Raw genomic sequence first — 23,105 nt, 5'->3', positions numbered from 1 at the left:
TTCACTCTACTTCCCTGTAAGCTAACCAGCCTCCCCAACTCCCTTCGATCACCGCTTGCAAAGGCAATAAAGTCATTGTTGCTTCACATTCATGCATTCTTTATTAATTCATCACACAAATAGGGGGATAATTACCAAGGTAGCCCAGGAGGGGTGGTGGAGGAGGGAAGGAGAAGGCCACACAGCACTTTAAAAGTTTAAAACTTATTGAATGCCAGCCTTCTGTTACTTGGGCAATCCTCTGGGGTGGAGTGGCTGGGTGGCTGGAGGCCCCCCCACCGCGTTCTTGGGCGTCTGAGTGAGGAGGCTATGGACCTTGGGGAGGAGGGCGGTTGGTTACACAGGGGCTGTAGCGGTGGTCTGTGCTCCTGCTGCCTTTCCTGCAGCTCAGCCATACGCTGGAGCATATTAGTTTGATCCTCCAGCAGCCTCAGCATTGAATCCTGCCTCCTCTCATCATGCTGCCGCCACCTTTCAGCTTCAGCCCTCTCTTCAGCCCGCCACTTCTCCTCCCGGTCATTTTGTGCTTTCCTGCACTCTGACATTGTCTGTCTCCATGTATTCGTCTGTGCTCCGTCAGTGTGGGAGGACAGCATGAGCTCGGAGAACATTTCATCGCGAGTGCGTTTTTTTTCGCCTTCTTATCTTCACTAGCCTCTGGGAAGGAGAAGATCCTTTGATCCTTGAAAAACATGCAGCTGGTGGAGGAAAAAAAAGGACAGTGGTATTTGAAAAGACACATTTTATAGAACAATGGGTACACTTTTTCACAGTAAACCTTGCTGTTAACATTACATACATAGCATGTGTGCTTTCATTACAAGGTCGCATTTTGCCTCCCCCCACCGCGTGGCTAACAGCGGGGAACATTTCTGTTCAGCCATAGGCAAACAGCCCAGAGGAACAGGCACCTCTGAATGTCCCCTTAAGAAAAACACCCTATTTCAACCAGGTGACCATGAATGATATCACTCTCCCGAGGATAATACAGAGAGATAAAGAACGGATGTTGTTTGAACGCCAGCAAACATATACTGCAATGCTTTGTTCTTCAATGATTCCCAAGTACGTGCTACTGGCCTGGAGTGGTAAAGTGTCCTACCATGGTAGGTGGAATAAGGCTGCCCTCCCCAGAAACCTTTTGCAAAGGCTTTGGGAGTATATCCAGGAGAGCCACGAATGCCAGGGCAAATTAATCATTAAACATGCTGGCTTTTAAACCTTGTATAGTATTTTAAAAGGTATACTCACCAGAGGTCCCTTCTCCGCCTGGTGGGTCCGGGAGGCAGCCTTGGGTGGGTCGGGGGGTACTGGCTCCAGGTCCAGGGTGAGAAACAGTTCCTGGCTGTCGGGAAAACCGGTTTCTCCACTTGTTTGCTGTGAGCTATCTACAACATCCTCATCATTGTCTTCCTCGTCCCCAAAACCTGCTTCTGTGTTGCCTCCATCTCCATTGAAGGAGTCAAACAACATGGCTGGGGTAGTGGTGGCTGAACCCCCTAAAATGGCATGCAGCTCATCATAGAAGCAGCATGTTTGGGGCTCTGACCCGGAGCGGCTGTTGGCCTCTCTGGTTTTCTGGTAGGCTTGCCTCAGCTCCTTAAGTTTCATGCGGCACTGCTTCGGGTCCCTGTTATGGCCTCTGTCCTTCATGCCCTGGGAGATTTTCACAAATGTTTTGGCGTTTTGAAAACTGGAAGGTAGTTCTGATAGCACGGATTCCTCTCCCCATACAGCGATCAGATCCCGTACCTCCCATTCGGTCCATGCTGGAGCTCTTTTGCGATTCTGGGACTCCATCATGGTCACCTCTGCTGATGAGCTCTGCATGGTCACCTGCAGCTTGCCACACTGGTCAAACAGGAAATTGAAATGCAAAAGTTCGTGGGCCTTTTCCTGTCTCCCTGGTCAGTGCATCTGAGTTGAGAGCGCTGTCTAGAGCAGTAAGAATGGAGCACTCTGGGATAGCTCCCGGAGGCCAATACCATCTAATTGCGTCCACAGTACCCCAGATTCGACATAGCAAAACGGATTTCAGCGCTAATCTCCTTGTTGGGGGTGGAGTAAGGAAATTGATTTTAAGAGCCCTTTAAGTCGAAAAAAAGGGCTTCGTCATGTGGACAGGTGCAGGGTTACATCGATTTAATGCTGCTAAATTCAACCTCAATGCCTAGTGTAGACCAGGGCTAAGAGGTGAGGGAGCATGACATTGGGGCCTGGTTCCTGCATATGCTGCATGCCACAGCAGTTACCAGCCAGAGGCATTCTATGCTGCTGCTCAGAGGAGTAGTACGCTTAACAATATGTTGCAGAAACCTGCCCTAATGCAACTGCAGGATGACTCTTCTGGAGAAATGTGTTTTTTTAAAAAAAAAAAAAAAAAAAAAAAAAAAAAAAAAAAAAAAAGTTAACTGAGCATGATAATGAGATGAGGTCATCCCCAGACATCGGGAGGGAAGCCTGCTTAGTCACTGGGTCAACAGAGCTCAGCAGTGGAAGCTGCCAGTTGGGAGCAACAATGCTACAGTCTGAACATAGACCTGCTTCATCTTAAGCTATAGATTATTACTATTATTATTATTATTTATTATTATTTTAAAGATGACCTGCAAAGGATCTTTTGTGCTGCTTTATTATGTATAAAAAAGACTTGTAAGGTTTATTTATGTATTGTTTGTTTTTAACTTCAGAAATGTTAGGAATATAAAATCTAGTTCTTTGTTGTTTTTCCTGGAGGAATCTTGAATGTGATTTGTGAGCTCTCGTACCTTAATTGAAGGTGCAGGGTGTTTAATCTTTAGCAGATAGATTTCTTTCTCCCAAGTTTGTCTGTCTTTATTTAAAACTTTGTTTTTTTAACAATTCCCTTCCTTTCTTAATAACTCAGTTTCAGTATTTTGATTTTTGTGATTTTGTAACTTCACTAGTTCTCCAGTCACCATGGTCTTTCAAAGTAGAAAAGACCTAAATTTCTTATATATACATGCGTGCGCATGTGTGTGGGTGGGTGTGAGAGAACTTTTCTGACAACCTTTCAGTCCCTCTTTGAACAATACAAAGACACAAGTCCTTTTTTCCCCTTTACCGGTCACCTTTAACCTTCTTTCATAATTGTTGTATTACCATTTTGATGTTTGTTTGCTCCTCTTTTCCAGCTAAGTACATCTCCAGACCACTTACTGTTACATTCTGCATACACCAGGGCCTCATCTAATAATGGAAAAAACAGAAGCCAAGGCCTGGGCAAGTAGAGAGTTGGAGAGTTACCCATGTACATTAATAGAGGCCTTCTTTGCTTATCTGAGACAGTTATTTTTGAAGGTTTCATTACCAGGGTTACCCCGTGTATGCACAGTGGGCCTCTATACTAAATGCGTTTGTATGGTAGATGCAGATTGTAGCCACGCTTTGTAAGTACAGGATCAACTTTCTTTTGGGAAAATACAACTTCAACAATCTTTCCTTGTCTGTCAGTTCATGTGTAGTCTTCCTTATGGCTGCCTCCAAGGCACAGGAGATATGTAAGCTCAGTATGTTTAAGGTTCAGACTTGCAAATGGGAAGCTGGCTTCGTGGTACTGTTTTGTGCTTCACTGAGAACCCCAGTCTCATACTGCCAGGTTTTTAGAGCACCGTAGACAAGGCATGCTAATGCCCAGGAGGAAAAGAGGAAACTGTAACCTGAGCAATGCAAGCCTTTATAAAGGCCCTGCAAGCGCTCTATTCCTGCCACTTTCTCAAAATATAGTCTCTAATATAGACTCCAAAGAAAGGGGGATGGAGCATCGGGATTGTGTATCTGCAGTGATCTATGAGGTCCAATGCCAAATAAATCTTTCTATTTTGAGTACTATCAGTATAGATTCCCACCCTTGGGAGCCTCCAGGAAAGTGGGACTTGAGGAATCTTTCTTAGTTGAACAATGACTGCAGGACAACTGTCCCAAACTGGGCATTCTAATACAAGGCTGGGTCAAGAGAGCCAGGGGGAGGAAGAGACAGTCCTTGAGATAAACTGGGGCGGGTGTGTGTGTGTTATGCATACAGGGCTTGGAAAAGGCCAAGGATCTTGAACTGAAAGCAAAATTTGACTGGCAGTTATGCAGAGTGTGGACCAGTGGAGTGGATGTGTTTCCTCTGGTTGATCTTGTTGAGGAGGATGTGATGTTCCAGGTGGCCCCTTGGGTTTGTGGTAGAAGTTCATTAGTAGAAGTTTGGCTAGTTTAAGAAAGTATAGGGCATTTCTGATCATTGCAGCTTTCAGGGCCTTTAGGAGTAGTGAGGAGCTGAATGGAACCCAGAGTACGATCCGACCATATTTTAGTCAGATGCCTTCATTGTTGGGTGAGAACAAATTTTTATCTGTCTCCAGAAAAAGACAGGTTTCAGAGTAGCAGCCGTGTTAGTCTGTATTCGCAAAAAGAAAAGGAGTACCCGTGGCACCTTAGAGACTAACAGGTGCCACGGGTACTCCTTTTCTTTTTTCCAGAAAAAGACTTTCCTTGCACATCAATATACCTTCTGGATTGGGTTTTAGCCAGCTATGTTTCCTTCAGTTTCTCACTTCACTGGTATTGCATGACTGGAGGAATCATTGGGAAGATGATGCAAAGCTGAACAATGGTGTTTGGGTTTTTTCCGCTCTCTCTTTCACTGCAACACCCCCTTCCTTTTTCAAGATTGAGGTCCTCAAGCTTTGAAATCTGTTGCAGTCAGCAATAAATCTTTTAAAACCTCATGCCTTGATCACGTTGTAAGAGAACCTGAGATCTGAAGGATTTTCTTCATATATTGCTTAAAAATAGCTGATACACTTGATAAATGGTTTCTGAAGCAGGTGGAAAAGAAATAGGAAGGGTTTGCTAGATGTTCTAACTAAAGTAAGTGCAAGTCAGAAAGAGAAATTCTACAAGAGATTCTAAACCAGAGAACAAGTAGAGGAGACAGGTATCTGGTTTGAGAACAGTCTGTTGAACACTAGCAAGAGGACAGGAAACTGCTAAGGTTTTAGATGAATTCGTACAGATAACAATATGCTAGATTTGAATAGTCAGTACTATAAGAATTCAAAAAGGATAAAGGAAGGAAAACCGCAAAAGAATTGGATTTTATTTTTTTTTCCAAACAAATATTTTGCAACTGCTCTGGAAGGTATAGTAGTATCATAAGGCACTATTATTTGGATAACCTTACACACTGTAGTTAAAAAGTGCTGCTAAATTTGTAGCAATTCTGCAGAAAGCAAAGGGGAAAATAACACTAATACTCTTAAGCAATGTACGTTTATTACTTTTGTCCAAGAGCTGTTCATGTTGCAGCCTGGGTTCCATTTTAAAGCATCTCTTACTTTGTTGGATGTGCATTTTCAGGGTTTCACTGAACATGTTTGGCTAGTTACGTTGTGTGTTGATAGCATTTTAAAAAGAGAATTTTTCCATCTCCTGTGTGTCTCATTTCTTTTGGAGTTATTTTTGTGCTGTCCAAAGGGGATTGGAAAATGAGCTGAGAGAGTTTGTGCTCGGTGAAGGGAGGAACGCCCTGGCCTCTGTCATACCCTGTGGCAGAGTTCCATTGCTTATGGCCAGGGTGAAGGAGGAGGAGGAGGGAAGAGAACAGCAATAAAACAGGCAAAGGAAGTGAGTCAGTTCTCACTGAAACAGCAAGCCATGATTCCACTTTCAGGGAAGCCAAGCTTGGTCTAGATTGAAGGAAGAAGTTGCATAAACCCCATGCCTGCCTCCCCTTTTCCCAGTTTTAAAATCTACTCTGCAGCCATGTGAGGTTTGAGGAGATTCAAGTTACAGGACCTTGGGCAGAGGGAAACATCCAGTTTAACTTCTGTTTTTAATATATAAAATATTTTATTGCACCTTGTTGTTGGGGTCTTAATTAATAATAATCAGAATGTCTTGTCTGCTCTGTGTGGGTTTTAAAAATCCCATGGCAGACTCCATAGGAGATGGTCCTGTTTTCCTTGCTCAAGAATTCCCTTACACAGCACAATGTGTGTGTGTCATTTGCTTCCTTGCCACCCCAAAGAAGGCTGCTTTTCTGTAATGGTTGAAGTGATCCTGGATGGAGTATAAGTTGTGTATTGGTTTGTAAAGCGCTTTGTGATTCTCTGGAATGAAACACACCATTTAAATGTTAAATATTATTGAGCGTGGAAGCATGTTAGTGAAGAAACAAACTCTTTAATGGTGTTTTCTCCCTTCTCCCAAGCCCCTGTGCTTTTTTTCCATTCTCATTATTTTATGGGAATTGTGCATCTGCATCTATGCTTCCTGCTCTTCCTCACTGTTTCTACAACCAGTTCAGCTCCACGGGTGGGAACTTTGAACTTTGGTGAATCTTATTTTAGCAATGCCCAAAAGAAACCAAACAAAAAAATCTACCACCCAAAACCCAACTGAGCAGTTCTCAACTTGCTGCAATCATCATTCATTTTTCTTTGATAGTAAAAGGAAGGTTGTGGTCACTGTGCAAGCCAGATAGTAGAGTCAGTTTGTGGGCTGTCATTCAGACTTTTCACAATGGGATAGGAGGTGGGGAAATGTAAAGAGCAACTGCAAATAAATGTTTCTATCCCAAAGAGACTCCATGTATTTTTCCTCAAAATCGTTAAATGCAGGTCAACCTCTGCAGCACAGGCCAGGAATGAGAGGCTGAAGTGGAATCTAGGACTTGGGTTCTGTATGCTTACATGTACTTCGCAAACCGTGAGTTGGCCATATGATGTTCACTGGTGTTTGTGTGATGTACAGTAGACTGTATAAGCAGGTGGAGTCCCCACCATCCTGCAAATAGACTGCGCATACACAAAGGATATGGTCTTTAAATTTACACTCTTCCTGGGGCCTCTTCCTTCTATTTAACATAAATAATGACAGAGCATTTATTTAAGCTATTACATTTTTCATTTAAGCAACAGACACTGAAAATACTGACCTTTGGGGAAAAGTAAATACCAGTACTGGCTCCAGTTCTAAAGACTGAAGATGATGTACATATCTAATGTAGTATATGTCATATTATATACCATATTTATAAAGCTTGACCTTGAAAGTTAAACACTTTCCTCTGATTTTATGTATAAAAAAGCAGACTTCAATTTCTTATTAATTCATTACTAAATTTGAGGAGGGCCCATTGATTCTGCTTATTTTTAATTTATTAAAATTATTTTAATAAATGATAGTAAATTTAGACCTCATCTCGGTAGTCATGAATTCTCATTTAATTTTAATAGGTTTATTTTTAAAAAAGAAATTCTTTAAATTTAAAATCTGATTTAAATCATTTAAAAATACAGGGTAGATAAGAATCATTTATAAAAATAGTGTGTATAATAATTTAAAAAAAAGAAATACAGTAAAAGCACCAACATATCCCATATGCAGTAGTAATATCCACCCGATAGGTTTTTTTCTGACCATCTTTCACCCCTTCTCGCATTTTGCCCACTAATCCCATCTTTCCAGGACTACAAGTAAAATTCCAAAACTAAGTTTCAAACAGCTGCCATTTTGAATACTTTAAATTTTTAGATTTTTTTTAATGTTTACACCATTAACCATCATTGTTCTTTTCCCTTCCAAATGTAGAATTTCCTCATCTCTTCCCTGCTTCCTATCCATTCCCCACCCCACCAAAGAAAAAAAAAAAGAGGAGGCGAGAGACTTAGTTACTTTCACCGAAATCTTAGGTTAGGTTTTATTCAGGTTTGGGGCAAGTGACAAGTTTAAAGTCCAAAGTCTTGGACTCATGAGAACTAGAAATGGGTTGCTATTTCTTATTGGAATGTGAAGATTCCTAGCTTTCCAATGGGATCTATGGCACTTCTTGTCCTGGAAGGCCCCCAGGTTTTTTTTTTTTACCTTGGAATCATGGCATTATTAACTTGTTCTAGATCATTTTAGAGATTATAACATTTATTAGCATTTTCTCTCCCTCTGAGGTCCGAACAGTTAGATTGTTCGCTAAGAGAGACTGGCTTTGTAGGTGGATAGAGACAAATAGTATTATTATTATTATTATTATTATTATTATTCTTTCTTTCTTTCTTTCTTTCTTTCTTTCTTTCTTCTAAATCTAAAACATTTCAGAAATAAGTCTTCTGTAAAATGTGACTTATTGGATGAGTCTATGAGAATACTGAAGACATGGCATGATACCTAGGTTTGGGTAGCCTCATTACATGGGAGCTGGTATTTTTATGTATTTAAATTTAAGATAATAAGATGCCTATCCAAGGCTTAAGGTGCACTACTGTCATTAATAGCGCACATTCTCTTAAAATATGTGCTATTAATGACCATTCCGTGAGCCTTCTGGAGTATGTGCCATAGAAGATGGCTTCCTTTATTGCAACTTTTCATCCTTGATTATGTGTATTCATGTGCTTGAGGGACCTTCTTTTCCTGTTGTATACCGACCGATGTCTGAAGATCGTTAAAGGTGCTTCCAGACTCTTCATGAATCACTATTCAGTGTGAAATCCCTTAGTAGAAATAGCAACTTCCAGTAGGGTGACCAGACAGCAAGTGTGAAAAATTGGGACGGGGGTGGGAGGTAATAGGAGCCTATATAAGAAAAAGCCCCAAATATCAGGACTGTCCCTATAAAATCAGAACATCTAGTCACCCTAACGTCTTAACTGCTGCAAAAGACATTGAAAGTACAGCAGGTTGGGTAGGTCTTGCCTGTAGTCGTAGGGAACTTGGTGAGCTGTTAAGGGATTTCTTGGCTGATAGGCTTCTGCAGAAGCAAGATGATTTCTCCACAGTACAGCTACTGGCTACTTCCCTCCCTTCTCCATTGTTGAATGGAGCACCTTCCCTTCATGTTCAGCTGAAGATTTTGGTGGTGTGTGTTTGGGGTTTTTTTTGTTTTTACCATCTCAGAGAGGAAATTAGGGAATCCTGAGATAATTTAAATTGTTTGCCTTTTTTAATTTTAGGAAGTCATTGTTTTTTCAGGGTTTGAATTAAAAGCAGATCATTCAGCTTATGAGAAAGAAATGGGTTGATGGGAGAGCAGTGAGGAAGGTGGGAATGTTGAACAGAAAAGGCTTCAGAGTGGGCTAAAGCAGTGGTGCCCGATTTTCTTACACAGGATGGCCACATAAACCTAAATGCAATCTTGTGTGGGCCAAACAGATCCTACATATTTTAATAAGAATAGTTACCTGTCTTGATTTATATTTTAAGTTCACCTTGTTTCATGTATATTTAGATCATTTCTAAGTACAGTATTGTCTATTTATACACTTGATAAACTAAAATGATGTAAACATGATGACAAAATACTGATGAATTGGCCGATAATATATTGTGTTGAAGGAGGACGCGGGCCTTATGAAATGTTGTGGTGGGCTGTGTGCAGCCTGCGTGCTATAAGTTGGGGCACCCCTGAGCTAAAGAGTTCATTATTGAAATCAGAAGTGCTGTTTGCAACTGCTGTTCTTGTTGTGCAAAAGTACTCTGATATTTTTTATTCCTTTTTGAGAGGGATAAATCAGTTAAACTCTACATAGGATCAGATCTATTTTATCTTTCTCCACTCCATTCCCTACTGGACAAGATTTTCCTGGTCATGATTTCTTTTGGAAGGAGGGACAGGCACATACCTTACTGTTTGCTGATTCTGAGGGTGTATATGCCATCTGATGTCCTATTGCTGTTTTGTGCTCCTTACTGGTGAGTCATTGATGTTCATTCTCTGTTTCAGGCATTGTGATCAAGTGGACTCCAGCATCCTCTTAACTGCAGAGAAGAAGAGCAAAAAGAAGAAAGGGAAGGGCGCACAGAGGAAAAGGAGGTGGGGGCACTTCCATCTGGACTTGTATGAAACTTATGACTGGAACTGGATGGGAAAGTGAACCATTTGGTGTCTTTTCTTCCCCCAGTCTCTGAGATGGGTGGATTGTAAATCTGTGTATGTAACTGGGAATAGACTGAACCATGAATCTTCAGGCTCAACAAAAGTCTTCAAACAAGAGGGCTGGGAAACGGATTGCATATTTTAATGAGCAGGATGTAGCTGTGCCATCAAAAGAGCTGCAACAGCAGCTGAAGGAAGGACAGTACTATGGACATGGAGGGGAAATACCTGCTTCACAAACTATGGAGCTTTCTAAAGCAGGGGGTTTAACTGGTGCTCCCAACAATGTTGCCTTGATGAACTCTGTTGTTTATACTCAAGATAGGGGGGACTCCATGATGATGTCTCAGCAGCTGGCTGCTGTCAAATGGCAGAACTCATTGATGGGGAGCAGGTTGCCTGAGAGGATTGATTCCAGTTGGCAGCCTTCACCTGCGGCATGGAACCACAGTATGGTCTTTGGGGGCAATCAGAAAGGGGTCCACCACAATTCCAGTGCTCCAGGTTTCTATGGCCATCCTGAAGCTCTGAAAAGAAGCCAGGAAAAAGAAATGGAGGTGCCGCAGCTAGAAATATATGGAGATGCTGCTGTTCAGCAGATGATGGCCCAGAAGGTTCAGCTGGAACAACAAGCACTAATCAGGCAGCAAGCTCAAATGAATTCGTATCACCAGATGCAGAAGCAACAACAGCAGAATCAGACTCTACCTTTACAGCCTTTCCAGCTTGCATTCGGTCACCAAGGCCAGAAGCAAGGCCTTCCTGAATTGTTACATGTCTTTCAACAAGCCCCAGCTTCTTCCAACCCAGTCTTTACTACCCAGCAGAAACAACAGTCTCTTCCCCAGCTGCAACTGTTTGAAAACTTCTACCCACAACAGCAGCAACAGGCCGCCACGCAAGCCTTCAACCTCCAACAAGCTGCCTCTATAGCACATCCCCATGTGGCAGCAACAGCACCCCAGCATCATATGGTGGCCCACCAGTACCAGCAACCCGAGAGGAACCAGGAACTCTTGAAAGCCCTAACAGAGCAAAACCAACAGACTGTGCTACCTCAGACCCAGATACCCTTTCCAAGGAGGTCAAGGAGACTCTCCAAGGAAGGTATTTTGCCATCCGCTTCTTCAGGAGAAATATTGGCTTCTAAACCAGTAGAGGAACAACCTAGCAATCTGTTCCTGCATCACTGGCAACCACAGCAGCAAGGACTCCAGTTTCAGCATGAGACTGAAGCTCTGGGCCACAAGGGTAGCTATCCACAGCCCACAAGAACACATCTGGGACAAAAGGAGACCCTGAGTAGTGATGACTTGAACCAGCCTGACACAGAGAGGCCGGCCACATCCTATAATGGCAGAGATGGGGAGAAGCAAGTGGCAATGACCGAAGAAAGCACTCAGAGAACTAATGACTTCGTGGGGGTGAGAGGTGGTGTGATCCAGAGCACCCGAAGAAAACGGTGTGTTTCTCAAGAGGTCAACCTGCTAACTCTGGCACAAAAGGCTGTTGAGCTGGCTTCTCTTCAAAATGACAAGGTAAGGGATACATCCTGACCAATATAGCATTTCTAAAATAGCCCCCATACTGTATCGCATCCTAAAAATACATCTCTGAGAAAAAACGTGTGGGAGGTCAACCGAACTGAAGAGAAACAGAGTATGCTACTGCAGAGTCAGCTCTGAAATGGTAGTGGGGGCGGGACTTGGTTACAGAAACTCTTACGTGTATGATCTCCTCATAGTGCAGTGAGGCTACCTGAGCAGTATAATTTACTCCACTGGTTTGAATAAAACTCCTAACCTGGTCCCTCAAAATAAAATATAGCTAGCTATTCAAGCTGATCAAGAATTTAGAATAACAGGTGTACATCTACTAGGCTTGGTTTCTTATGGCCTGTTTCACCTGACCTCTTTCTTAAAATCTGCCTCTCTTTACTAATCCTCACAGTCAAAACATGAAGGATGATATCTTTAACAAATCATTTAAAAATATTTTTTAAAAATGAAATTTTTTAAAATTCCAAATTGAGACAGCCATGAAGAAATCTGGCTAATCTATAGGAGCCTTTGTAGGACTTGTTGGGGAAGACATGCTATCTCTTGGTGAATAAGAGATAAGAGCAATCATTCCTTTGCTCCCTCTAGTGTTCCATAGCCATAAGCTGAATCATATCATGTCACGTGGTGAGATGAGGAAATAGGAGGCCAAGAACTAAGAGGCATAACTGAGAGCTATGTTCTCTTCCAACCTTTCTTTGACTGGTTTTACAGTGAATCCCTCACGTGGGAAGGTGGTAAAAGATCTTTTTCTCAGAAGATTTCATTGCTGAGTGGGGTGGAGGTGGTGGGGAACAAAGCATGCATGTCAGGATATATAACTATCTTTGCAACGGTGTATTGGAGAACAGTGACAAGGAAAATAAAAACATTTCCTTTTTGACATTTCCCCCCCTTAATCTTCTGCTTGCTCAGTGATTGCTTTGCCTATCCGCTCTATACAGGGATGTGTAGTTTATTCAGTTTTTGTGAGCAGTCAGAGGAAGTGCACACACGCTGCTTCATCTGTTCCACAGAAGACCAACAAAAACCTCATCAGTTAGTTAATCGACCTTGTTAACATGATCACCTTTTCCTTGCTGCGCCATTCCTATTGAGCAAGTTGCTTGTTAACACACTTGGTAGAAAACTGGGGAGTAGTTAGCAATGTAAAATATGTACTCTTGCTTATCTATTGCCCTCCCACTCACAACATGCTTATGCTTATCCAACTAGAGCTGCATTACACGCAGTCTGATCACCAGCACAGTGAGTGCAGTTAGAGAGATCTGGTTGTGTATTTAAGAAAAGGCTTGGGGGAGATCAAATTGAATTTGACAGTTGAAACAAGACATTTCACCTCTAGTTGTGCCTGCATATTGCCATGGTTAGCAACTTGAGGACAAAAGGAAGCAATATTTATGACCGATTCTGTCTGTCCTTCCCAATGAGCAGTGAAAAGGGTTTGATTCCACAGTGGCCCAAATGGAATTCTGTACACCCCACTCTTCTAGATAATTTTATACATTCAAGATGAGATTTTCAAAGCTATCAGTCTGGGGCTAATGAAGCCTACATTTTTAAGGGGTTAACTACAGCGGATCACTGGGTGGATGCGTGTGAGAGAGAGAAGTGATATGTTTGTTTGTGGGAGTGTGGTCTGCTCCCCCACTCTCCTTAGTCCAGTGGTTTTCTGTCCCACAATACAAGATTCTGCTTCCACTGTTGACTCTTCCGCTGATCAGAAAACCTACTGAGCACAAATCCAAAAGGCACTTACCTTGTTGTAGCTTATGCAAAGAACATATATAAGAAGGGTAGAGGACCACGGAGCTGATGAAAGAGGTTTATTTATTCATTTTAGTAAGGTACATTTCCATTGACTAAAGTATAGTACAAAAGTCAGTTTAGTTCTTTGGTCAAGAAATTCAATTATATGAGCTCTCAAAGAAGAGGGAGAACCAGGGAAAGCAGGATATATTACAGTTCAGCAATTTGGATCAAAAGTCAGACACTTGGAACTGCGATGTACAGATGTTCCCAAAATAATGAAAATACTTACCCATGTGCTTATGGGGAAGTATTGGGGAAGTTATGTGTAGGGCATAAGTCAATCTGGAACACAAAATGTAAAACTATGGATGGGGGAATGAAGGATCAAGAGAGTAGTTGGTACTGTTTCTAACGCCAGTTGAAATAAATGGGACAACTCTAAAATAGTTTTGCCAACTTATGGAAGATAGTTCAGATAAAGTATCCTTTTCCCCAGGTATTGTAGTTATGAGTACTTTCCAGCTAAGAGAATGATTTGTTGAGAATACCATGGAACCCTGAAATAAGAGATTTAGATTGAAAGTGACATATTGTCTGATTAAAAGATGGGTGATTTAAAACTTTTAAGGTACGTGTGGGATTTTTTTCATCTTGTCTTCAGGAATTGGATACTTCAGAAGAGACGAAGAAGAATGTGGTGGTTGCAGCACCTGCAGCAGCCAAAAGTGTTTTGGAATTTGCCAGTTCTCCACAACCCTCCAAGAGACCCCGGGAAGATAGCAGCCTCGTGCCTCTAATCATGCCTGTGTCTGTGCCGGTGAGGAAATTCGACTTGCAAGCTATTGGGAAGGAAAAGGGTGAGGAAGGGAAACTCCAGAGAGTGCTGGCAAATGATCGAGGTCTTTCTGAACGCAAGCCCTCTGTGATAGTCACCCGAAGAAGGTCCAATCGCAGCTCCAACATGGAAACCTCAGTCCAGGTATGGTCATGTTAATAGACCTAGGGAGACTGAAATCTGTTAAATCTATGTGCCCAACTTCATCCTTTCTGTTGAAACAACTTTTAATTGTGAATGAGTAGTTTGAGTCTCCTAAACTTGAAAGGGGCGCCTACTCTTTAGCTGAATTTGATCCAGAGACCATATCTGAGTCCTGTATATAGAGGGTTGGGGTTTTTTTTTGTTTTTTGTGCACCCCTGCCATCTGATGGTTAATCTGTGGAACACCATTGGCTTAGTAATAGCCAAGTAATGCTCACTAAAGTCTGGAGGATAGAGGAAATGAAAGTAGACAGTGTGTCTCTGAGTAAATAGTGCGTTTGCTGTTGGAAGCTTGCTCTTTTCAAGTGATCTTCATTTAGCAGAGCTATGCTCTAAATAGGGGACATTTTTACCGTTCATGAACAGGTAACTTTGAGTTGTAAAACTATGCACCTATCTTTGGGTTCTAAGTCCCAAACTGGATCTTTGTTCACATGGCTACCATGATGTTATAAGAATCCCTTGTTGGGGTTCCCTCAATATCTACTTTTTGTTTATTTGAATATTGCATCTAGCCAGAAAAGAGAGATTGAGATAAAGGATTATAGTGGATAATTTTGCTGTCTGGAGAGATGACAAATAGTATATAGTTCTTAAGCAACTGCAGACTTTTGAGAAAAGACCCTTGGATTTTCCTCTGTTCTATCATTCAAAGTGATTTAATTCCTCCTTTCACCCTGTGGGGTCATCTGTGCGTGTCAGAGTTCTATTAAAATCCCATCTTTCCCCTTTCATGACCACCACATTACAATTGCCATCTTTCTAACCCAGCATTAGACTGGATCTCTGTCTGGAGCCTGTAAATGCAACTTTATAATCTACCAGAAGTGTTGTCGCTGAATAATAGTGTGCCCCCCCACACTCCCCATTAGGGCTGCACGCAATGCCTCTTAAGCAGCCCTAGCCAGCTCCTATCCTGCAGCGCACTGAGCCCGTCATCTCACTGAGATTTTTTTAAACAATCTGAAGGCATCTTTAAAATACAATTTAGTGCTTAGATCAGCATTTCTCAAACTTCATTGCTCCATGACCCGCTTCTGACAAGAAAAATTACTGCATGATCCCCGTGCCCTGTGTTACTCAGAATAGTTAGTGTTTTAAATAAAAAATGCATTACAAGGCCATATCAATGAAAAGTAGCCACTAAATATTTTAATACACAATACAATCACAAGACAATCTTTATATCCAGTAATTAAAAAATAAAAATAAATATGCACTGAATGGGAGGGGTGAGCTTGCATTGATGAACACAAATCCTTGAAGTGGGGCTCTGTGTGGCTGAGATAAAGGTGGAGGTCATCTTCAGCAGTGAGACAGGAACTGTATTTATTTGGTTTTTTTTCAGTGCTTCAGCCCCACAGCTGCCTGCGGAGAGGTGGGCAGGCTATCTAGGGCTTTAGCTTCTCTTCTTTGCCCATGGACCTCTGGGCTGGGGCTTTCTGCCCTGGTGACCCCATCAAAATGAGGTTGTGACCCATACTTTGAGAACCCTGGTTTAGAAAGTTGTATTAAAAGGATTTGTTTTCTTTTTGTAGCATGAAGATGCTGTTCCAAAGGAGGAATCAGAGGGCTTTGCCCGGAAACCAAAGCAGCGCCCAAGACCTGAGCCACTCTTCATACCACCGAAAGCAGGCACCTTCATTGTCCCTCCAGTCTATTCCAACATTACTCCATATCAGAGCCACTTACGCTCACCTGTGCGCCTTGCAGATCACCCTTCAGATAGGAACTTTGAGCTACCTCCTTACACACCTCCACCGATTCTCAGCCCAGTGAGAGAAGGGTCTGGGCTGTATTTCAATGCTATCCTCTCTGCTAGCAGTCACTCAATTCCACCTCCAATGACCCCTAAAAGTACTCACAGAACTCTGCTCAGATCTAGTAAGTTCCCTTCTTTGTCCGGTTGGGAGTGGGAGGCTGAGTGCCAACATGAACAAAATTACGGCTCTCTTAGACAGTTATGGATAGCTGGATGTGGAGCTTCCTGTTGGGAGACTTGGGGAAATGGGATGTAGCAGAATTGATGCTGCCATATTTGGAGATGTTACTTAGGATGAACCTACCATTGATCTCCTGCACCCCCTACTAACTTCCGAAATAAAAGATTTAGTCTTGAAAGAGTTAGTTCTCTCAAGCATGGGATTAGTTTAGCTGAAGTATGAGAGAGAGTTTGCTTTAAGGGTTGGGATACTGTGACGAAAATAGTGGACCAGAATGAATTGGTGGGTGAAAATTCAAAAATCCCTCTTCAGCTTACTGTTCTTTGGCAGTTGAGTGCCTGTTTTGGGTGATGGAAAGTCTGTGCTCCAATGTTGTGTTCACACACTTCCACATCTGCCCCAAACATAACATTAATGAATTTTGAGCAAGTCTGTTGCTTGTCTTACAGATAGTTCAGAAGTCACCCCTCCCATCCTTTCAGTAATGGGGGAGGTCACCCCAGTCAGCATTGAACCGTAAGTATCAATACAATCATATAAAATCCACCTCTTTGCTTGATGGCAAACATATATTCCTTACCCCGCTTACAGCTTTAGGAGGATAGGAAAATGCTGCAGGGTCCCCTTTTGTTGGTTTATCTTTTAGAAATTTATAGACTCACTCCTATGAGTGTCTTTATTAAAAGTATGTAGGGTTTTCTTTTTTTTTTTTTCTTTTTTTTTTTAAATTGAGGCAAAGTAAATGTATTGATGATTCATGCACTAAATAATTTCTTATGGTCCAGTGAACAGTTGCCACAGTGGTAACTATTTTCCATCTCAGCTCTTCAGTTGCTGGGCTGAATTTGAACTACGGTAGTTAGCTAAAGGTGACAGGGTCACTGTGTCATTCCGCCGTGCATAAACATTATTCTGCATGTTGTATACTTTTTTCAAGAGTTAGGAAATATTGCTTCTTAAAGGGAAGGCAAAGCAGAGAATGGACAAACATAGTTAATTTTCAGAATGTAACCTGTTTCAGGAACAAAGGTAACTGGAGCATTTGCTCCAAATTCACAGAGCTTTCTTTTCTTTTAAATAATGGTAACTGAGTTAGCAAAACAAAGGGAGTCTTTAACCCTAAAAATATAAATTGCATTAATCGTTTTCTTCCTACTTGCTACTATCTTACTACTATCCGGTGATTCTACAGCTTATAGCAATGAAAATGGTTTAACTGCTATTGTACATGAAATGGAAGCATTTTCAGCACCTTTGCAAATTCCATCCAGTATGAGGCTTGGTCTACACTTAAAATTTATATCAGCATAACTATGTCAGTCAGGAGTGTGAAAAAACCACACTCCTGACTGTCATAACTATGCTGATTAAACCACCAGCATAGGCATAGCTGTGGTGACAGAAGTCGACATAGCTATTCTGACAGGTGATGTTCCTACACCGGCAAAAAACCTGCTTTTGTTGGTGTATGCTGCATCAAAACTAGGTCATAGGCTCCGTAGTGTAAATGTAGCCCCTGTCATGCTTTCTTCAACCATTTGTTGTTAAACTCTTGTTAAATTGTTTCACACCAATGCAATGAAACCTGGTGTTGGCCACTGTTGTCATCAAGAGATCAGTTTCTTCATCCAGATCATGGCCTTTGAGTCACAAAATATGTAATTGATTTGGGGTAAATTCTCAGTTTGTTGTAACTTATTAAATCAGTAGAATTGTGCTAGCAAAGAATGTGATCCTTCATTGGCATTTGTGAAACTTTATCTTTGAAGTTTTGGGTTGCAGTCAGATTCACCATTTTGCTTAAGCTCTTATGGCCAAAAATTTCTTGTGTTTTTGTTTTAAGTGGAACGAGCACTGGAAAGGTCAGGTTGAAGACTAAAAGTAATGGTTCTTTTCTGTGCCTACTTGTAAAATGTTTGGCATCATAGGGCATTGTGGTGTGATCCCTCTGGTTCAGTTAGGTCCATATCAGCAAATCATGCCTCTGAAAGGTAGATTTGAGTTTTTCATTGTGGGTATGTAGTAACTTGTTTTTTCCAGCAATATTACCCATTGAGGGTGTTCTTGATGCTTTCTCTTTCTCCGGGGCCTCCAAACCTTTTTTTCTCTTCTTTTCTAATCTCCTTCTTGGCCCGATGTAGTCCCCCTTCAAAACTGATCGGATTATCTAAATATATCAAAATTGCAGTTTGACATTTTAATGGTTTCTTATAAGGTAGCTTGTCAGACTTAACATTTTATCTTCTGTATCAATGTCTTCATGAGTTCCCTTTTCAGTGCTAATTCCACTTACCTGCCCTACCCCTCCTCATGACCTGCATGGCTTGATAGAGCAGGAAATGGGGACAGTACCATTTCAAGGAATGGGATGCAAGGATCTGTCTTGCAATCACTCTTGGGCCGCAGTTCTACAAAAACACACATGCTTAACTTTTCTACTTGGCCCAGTCCTGTTTACAACCCTGAGAAGTCCCACTGAATGTAAGCTAGTGTGTGCATAAGTATTTACAGGCTCAGGGCATTGGGCATTATCAAGAACTGTTGCAAGTAGTAACATAATCGGTCTTCAGACTAACAGCGTTATTCATCCCATCCCTCAAATAAATGCTTTTGCAGCATAGTAGCTTTTCTTGGAAACAGATTTCTTGAGCACTGTAACCACCTGTGCTGTGTCATTCATCCTTGCCTCACCACAGATGGCAGATCTGTGTGTGCCTGATATTATGATTCTAATGCTAAATCCTTTCTTGAAACTAATTTAAAAAAATGGAGGAAAAGATGACAGGAGACATTTTTATTCTGTAGAAAAGATATTTTTAGTGTGATCTATTTATTTTTATTCTTGGTTCTGACAGCACGTGACCATAGTTCATACTTGCCCTTTACTTCATTTTGAGTTGCCTTTCTGTGGTTCAGTTGCTCATTCTATCTCAAGCCATCTGTTAATGTTGCTCAGTAAGTCAACTGATGGCAGAGATATGGAGTGGGAAAGAGGGTAGTCAAAGGTTGTGCTCCTATTTGGACTCATGAAATAGTACAATGTGCAGCTGTGCTCAGTGGGGCTGGTTGTGGATTTTCTTCTCCTTTTCTCCTGTAATCAAATCTCTATTGATTTTGAGTCTGGATAGCACCGCTTCTATCCTGCACATTGGTCAGCTAGGAGAACCAAGAGAGAACTAATAGAACCTAACATACCGCTTGAATGTTCTTGATTTGTATTAGAGCTGAGTGCTTTGTAAGTAATCAGACCTCAGATTAGAGACTGAGTTGAAGTTCAGCAGTTCTAAGGGACCCGCTCATTAAATAGAACAACATAATTAGTAAAACAACACTAGAAATTGGTAATCGGGCACTAAGCCTTTCACCTCTAGGTCGCCGTCTTAGGTCTGACTCAAGTAGTAGTAGTTAATGAATGTTGTTCTTGCCTATGGCTATCATGTGGCCTATGTTTTGATCTCTTTGGGATCAATTGTGTTTTTAGAAGATAGGTGCCTTCTAGATATTGTGAGGTGGTCATTGTCATCATTTGTTCTCCATTTCCCAGGCGAATCAATGTGGGATCCCGGTTTCAAGCAGAAATCCCTGTGCTCCAAGACAGATCTTTAGCATCAGCTGACAAGCATAAGGCGGATGTGGTGTGGCAGCCATGGGGGGACCTGGAAATCAACAAAACTACTCAAGAGAATGGTAAGGTTCTGGAGAGATTGGTAAATGGACCCCAAACAAAAAGTAGCAGCTTTGGTAGGGAGCTGTGTCCTCTACCTTAGGCTCCATTTTAAATAGCTTCACACTACTGATCAGGTGTCAAGTTTCACTGAGTGTTGTTGAAAACTTCTTATGGAAAATTATGGAGAACAAGGATTCATAGACCTGAAAGGCCAGAAGGGACAAATTAGATCATTGGCTGAGTGAAGCAAGGCATTACATTCAACTCTGTTTTTACAGTGGTGGTAGCTGTGTCAGTCCCAGGACATGAGAGAGAAAAGGTAGGAGAGGTAATATCTTTTATTGAACCAACTTCTGTTGGTGGAAGATATGAGCTTTTGAGCTACAGAGAGCTCTTCAGGTCTGGGGAAGGAAGTAGAATGTCTCAGGGCTTGTCTACTCTTAAAATGCTACCGCAGAGCAATTGCACTGCTGTAGTGCTTGAGCGAAGACGCTGCCTACGCTGACAGGAGGGGTTCTCTCCCTTCAGCACAAATAACCCACCTCCCAGAGAGGTCGTCGGGAGAATTCTTTCTACAGCAGGGGTTTAGGCCTGTTTAATTTTATCACACGGGGTGTGGATTTTTTGTACCCGTGCACGACCTAGTTATACCAGTCTAATTTGCTAGTGAGGACCAGGCCTGAGCTAATTACAAATTGGGAGAGATTGTTAAATGGAAGAGGTAACATGGGAGACAGTCACTTGAAATGAAGTGGGCAATTGGGCATTAGATTGTTATGCATGAAGGGTTTGAAGTGGGCAGTTAAGGGTAGCATTACAAATTGTAATGAGCCATAAACCAGTGTCCCTGTTAAGTCCATGGCTTTTGGTGTCTACCAGAGTTAAGAATTTAAGTTTCCAGTCTCAAATTTTGAAGGTGTTCTCCTCAAGGGAAACCTGTACTAACACTGAAAGGTCAAATATGGAGGGATCACTTTGTGAAAAGAGTTCAGAGTAGCAGCCGTGTTAGTTTGTATCCGCAAAAAGAAAAGGAGGACTTGTGGCATCTTAGAGACTAAATACATTTGTTAGTCTCTAAGGTGCCACAAGTCCTCCTTTTCTTTTTGTGAAAAGAGTTTGCCCACAGGTGATAGGAATATTTGTCTTATATCATTTTTCTGTGTGAGTTCATTTGAGAGCATAAGTGATTTTCTGGTTTCACCAACATAGTTGTTGGGGCATTTGATGCACTGCATGAGGTATGCTAGGTGTTACAATAAGCATGTGAAGGACCCATGAATCTTGAAAGATGTCATAATATAAAGGGAAGGGTAAACATCTTTAAAATCCCTCCTGGCCAGAGGAAAAATCCTTTCACCTGTAAAGGGTTAAGAAGCTAGGATAACCTCGCTGGCACCTGACCACAATGACCAATGAGGAGACGAGATACTTTCAAAGCTGGAGGGAGGGAGAAACAAAGCGTCTGTCTGTGTGATGTTTTTGCCGGGGACAGAACAGGAATGGAGTCTTAGAACTTAGTAAGTAATCTAGCTAGATATGCGTTAGATTATGATTTCTTTAAATGGCTGAGAAATTAGACTGTGCTGAATAGAATGAATATTCTTGTCCTTGTGTCTTTCTTGTAACTAAAGGTTTTGCCTAGAGGGATTCTCTATGTTTTGAATCTAATTACCCTGTAAGGTATTTACCATCCTGATTTTACAGAGGTGATTCTTTTTACCTTTTGTTATATTAAAATTCTTCTTGTAAGAAATTAAATGTTTTTTTCATTGTTCTTAAGAGCCAAGGGTTTGGGTCACCTATGCAAATTGGTGAGGATTTTTATCAAGCCTGCCCCAGGCAGGGGGGTGCAAGGTTTTGGTGAGGATTTCTGGGGGAAAGACGTTTCCAAACAACTCTTTCTCAAAAAATAAACCTGGACGTTTGGTGGTGGCAGTGGAAGTCCAAGGGCAAAGGTAAAATAGTTTGTACCTTGGGGAAGTTTTAACCTAAGCTGGTAAAAGTAAGGAGGTTTTCATGCAGGTCCCCACATCTGTACCCTAGAGTTCAGAGTGGGGAAGGAACCTTGACAGGTGTGTTGTGGGTAGTATTGATCATCATAGCAGTGGAGATACGTCTGCAAGTTTTGCATCTGTTGTTCCACCAACAGAATAAAAGGTATTACTTTACTTACCTTGTTTCCTTCAATTCTATGGCATTTCTTTGTCTGTAATATAATTTTTGTACATTGTATCAGATACATTCCAAAATTTCAGGGAATGTTCTAGGCATCAGTGGGGAGAACCCTATAGATTTTGGTGAAAAGTGAAAAAACTGAAAGAGGGAAACGGGGGATACACGAAAAAGAAAAGGAGTACTTGTAGCACCTTAGAGAGTTCTAGCATCTGGTTAGCATCCAGCAGCTTCAACCTCCTGTTCAGTGGTCTGAAGATCAAAGAACCAGTTGATGGCAGCCATTGACACCTTCTATCATAACAGTAGCCCCCATCTCAGCTTTGCCCATCCTCCCAGTACAATTTAAAAATATTGACACCTAAATGACTTCTCTCCCAGGCAGAGGGAAAATGAGTAAAATGGGGGAATGGGGCTTACATAGAGCACCTGGCATGGAAGGGAGACTTGGGGACATTAGTGTCTGAGGAGGGAGACATGGGGGAGGACACAGCCCCTGGCATGGGGCAAGTTTCCCATCTCCCAGGGGAATGCTCTAACTACCAGACTGTAGAGTCATTTTCATTATTTCTCTGGCCAAATGGCTATCCATTGTCATTCACAGTGGCAATTCATAGTCATTCATGATGACAATGGATAGTCGTTTGGCCAAAGAAATAATGAGAATGACTACAGTGTGGTTAGGGTACTCACCTCGGAGGTGGGAGAGCCAAGTTCAAGTTCCTGCTCCAATGACTATTTATAAAAAGTGGAACAAGTGGAGAAATTGAGAGTGCCCCACACCAGAATATCACTTACCCTAGTGGCTAGTTTCAGAGTAGCAGCCGTGTTAGTCTGTATTCACAAAAAGAAAAGGAGTACTCGTGGCACCTTAGAGACAAACAAATTTATTTGAGCATAAGTTTTCGTGAGCTACAGATCACTTCATCGGATGCATTCAGTGGAAAATACAGTGGGGAGATTTATATACACACACAGAGAACATGAAACAGTGGGTTTTATCATACACATTGTAAGGAGAGTGATGATCACTTAAGATGAGCCAGTTTAGCCGTGACATTATCGGGGATACTGTTCCTGACGGCTTGTGTCA

General features: G+C 41.8%; 1 protein-coding gene across 4 annotated transcripts in view; it reads left to right on the top strand.

The window, feature by feature from the left end:
• The window catches only part of MIDEAS (mitotic deacetylase associated SANT domain protein), a 106,423-nt gene that overhangs the window by 69,222 nt on the left and 14,096 nt on the right, over positions 1–23,105 (top strand). For 3 of the 4 annotated variants that reach the window (XM_043517521.1, XM_038406848.2, XM_038406845.2), the window contains exons 2-6: positions 9,728–11,418; positions 13,853–14,170; positions 15,769–16,114; positions 16,623–16,689; positions 19,718–19,860. In XM_043517521.1, the coding sequence (XP_043373456.1) occupies positions 9,961–11,418; positions 13,853–14,170; positions 15,769–16,114; positions 16,623–16,689; positions 19,718–19,860 (2,332 nt within the window). In that variant the 5' untranslated portion in view covers positions 9,728–9,960. Of the gene's footprint in view, positions 1–6,629; positions 6,718–9,727; positions 11,419–13,852; positions 14,171–15,768; positions 16,115–16,622; positions 16,690–19,717; positions 19,861–23,105 lie in introns of all 4 variants that reach the window. The other variant, XM_038406846.2, reaches the window with a different exon arrangement.

Source organism: Dermochelys coriacea, chromosome 6 (genome assembly GCF_009764565.3).
Source record: "Dermochelys coriacea isolate rDerCor1 chromosome 6, rDerCor1.pri.v4, whole genome shotgun sequence".
NCBI classification, from domain to species: Eukaryota; Metazoa; Chordata; order Testudines; family Dermochelyidae; genus Dermochelys; species Dermochelys coriacea.
The sequence above is the reverse complement of the archived record's forward strand: the minus strand, read 5'-3'. Positions and strand labels throughout refer to the sequence as shown.